The sequence below is a fragment of the Gavialis gangeticus genome, unplaced genomic scaffold (assembly GCF_001723915.1).
Source record: "Gavialis gangeticus isolate Ggan-Ray unplaced genomic scaffold, GavGan_comp1, whole genome shotgun sequence".
Lineage (NCBI taxonomy): Eukaryota > Metazoa > Chordata > Crocodylia > Gavialidae > Gavialis > Gavialis gangeticus.
Genome location: NW_017729024.1, coordinates 92,501,199 through 92,503,293, shown reverse-complemented (window position 1 = coordinate 92,503,293; position 2,095 = coordinate 92,501,199). Strand labels below are relative to the sequence as shown.

Below are 2,095 nucleotides of genomic sequence, written 5' to 3'. Positions count from 1 at the left end.
CATCCAGCCAAATTATTAGTTGACAGGTCAATGACAACAGTCATCTAATGTTTTTATGTGGTTTTAAGACTAGCAGAACTCTTCTGTGGACCCACCTATTTGCATCCGCAAGCCCCCACTCATATTTCTACTGAGTGGAATGGCAGGTGGAGCACATTATATCTAATATAGAGCTAGAGGCAGAAGGATACCATGGAGAAATGGAAAGAGGATAGAGAAGATTCTGAAAGGAGAAAACAGCCTCAAGTTTTGTTACCTAATGAAGCCAAATATCTCTAAGAGGTAAAAGAAGAACATTAGTTTATGTTCTCTGTATTTTAAGGGTGCTGTAGGTCAGGAAACAAAAAGCTGAAAGGAACCAGACTTTCACTGAAACTCACTCAGCTTATTTACAGAATTAAAAATCAGCAAGTATTTTTAACTACCAACTATGGTCATATGTTTTGTGTGAAAAGGGAATGAAGGGTGTTTCATGATAGTAGACTAGGTTACCAGAACCATGTAATTTGGTACATAACAACACAGAATACACAGAGCCCTATTTATGCTAATGGTTTACTTTACGTCTCATAACTCAAAGGTTTAATATGTTCTCAGTTTTGCAAATAAGCTCCCAGTGGCCCCAGTCTTAGCTTCAATAAAAGTCTCCCACTGAAACGTTAGCTGTTAGGGATGATCCCCTACTTCATTCAAATTGATTAGAATTAACATGGTGTTATTAGTTTAGGAATTCTAAAAAGCAAGAATTCAGACACAAATGGAAGAGTAAATTTTATTGAATGATGAAAAACTAATTATGGCATCAGCAGCAAATATTAATGTTTGAGCTTTGCTGGAATACTAATTTTCTACTTTTTTTCTTTAAACTAACAAAGTGCAACAAATTAGAATATTAGTCAAACCAGTAGCTGTTAATTTCTTTCAAAAGACTGCATAGTTTAGCAGTTGTACAACAAATATATACATTTCTGCAAAACCCTGAAGATTTTATTTTTTTTCCTTTTTTTTTTTGCTTTGAGCTTGGTGTGGCAAGTGAGATCACCTGCACTGGTCAGATTCTGAGTTTCTTTTCCCTTTTTTCCCACCCTGTAGAGGAAAAAAAAAAAATCACAGCAAATAGTTAGCAAATAAAAATACAAACATGACATTTTCACATATTTAAGTAAGAGATAAAGAAGTAAGGATTTGGGGATTTTTTCCCCCCTAAATCTTTAACTTATCTGGCATCTTACATGCAGACACCCCTCATGTAGTCCTATAAATTAAATTAGGTTGAAAGACAGTTTCTGTCTCAAGACACTTGCAACTGAAGAAAAAACTAGACATTATAATTAAGGATTACAGAAAATGTTCTCTCTCGTTTTTGAGAGCATAAAATCTTCTTGGAGAAGATATGTTTAAAAACAATATATGAGTAAAGAAAGTGGTCTTCCGCCCTTGACAGGGGGAGATTTTCTATAAGGTGTTTGCAAAAGCAGTAGGCAAGTGATTTTGATGGGCAACCTAGGAAAAAAATGGAATTGTGAGATTCCCCCCAAAAGAGGACGAGCTTCAATTCCGCAAGCAAGGAATAGACAGAAAGGAGATTTAAATGAGAAAGACTGAATGATACAAAAGGAAAGCAGCATTTTGAAGAGATACAGAGGGAAGAAAGCAAGAAGATGGTTATCTTTTTTCACTTTCACAATAATTCAGAAGTCAAATTATTTTTGTAGCAATGGAAAATGGATTTTGGAGGTTTAAAGAGAGAAATTAAATGACTAGCAGTAGCATGACTGAGTGAAAAGCTACATTAAATGAAGTATGAGCTCATAGAATCATAGAAGTAGGGTCAGAAGGGACCTTGTAGATCTTCAGGTCTGACCCCCTGCCTGGGCAGGAGAAAAAACTGGGCTCAAATGATCCCAGCCAGGTAGGCATCAAGCCTCCTCTTAAGACCCCCAGGGTAGGAGTCAGCACCACTTCCCTTGGAAGTTGGTTCCAGATCCTAGCCGCCCTAACTGTGAAGTAGTTCTTACGGGTGTCTAATCTAAACCTACTCTCCAACAACTTGTGGCCATTATTCCTTGTTATGCCAGGGGGCGCTAGGGGAAAC

At 37.1% G+C, this 2,095-nt stretch overlaps 1 protein-coding gene across 3 annotated transcripts in view; it reads right to left on the bottom strand.

Annotated features, from left to right (window-relative positions):
- Positions 1-1,000: 1,000 nt before the first annotated feature.
- Positions 1,001-2,095, bottom strand: part of GKAP1 (G kinase anchoring protein 1) — a 57,257-nt gene continuing 56,162 nt past the window's right edge. For all 3 annotated transcript variants that reach the window (XM_019517403.1, XM_019517405.1, XM_019517404.1), the window contains one exon: positions 1,001-1,086. In XM_019517403.1, coding sequence (XP_019372948.1) covers positions 1,039-1,086 — 48 coding nt within the window. In that variant the 3' untranslated portion in view covers positions 1,001-1,038. The remainder of the gene's footprint in view (positions 1,087-2,095) is intronic.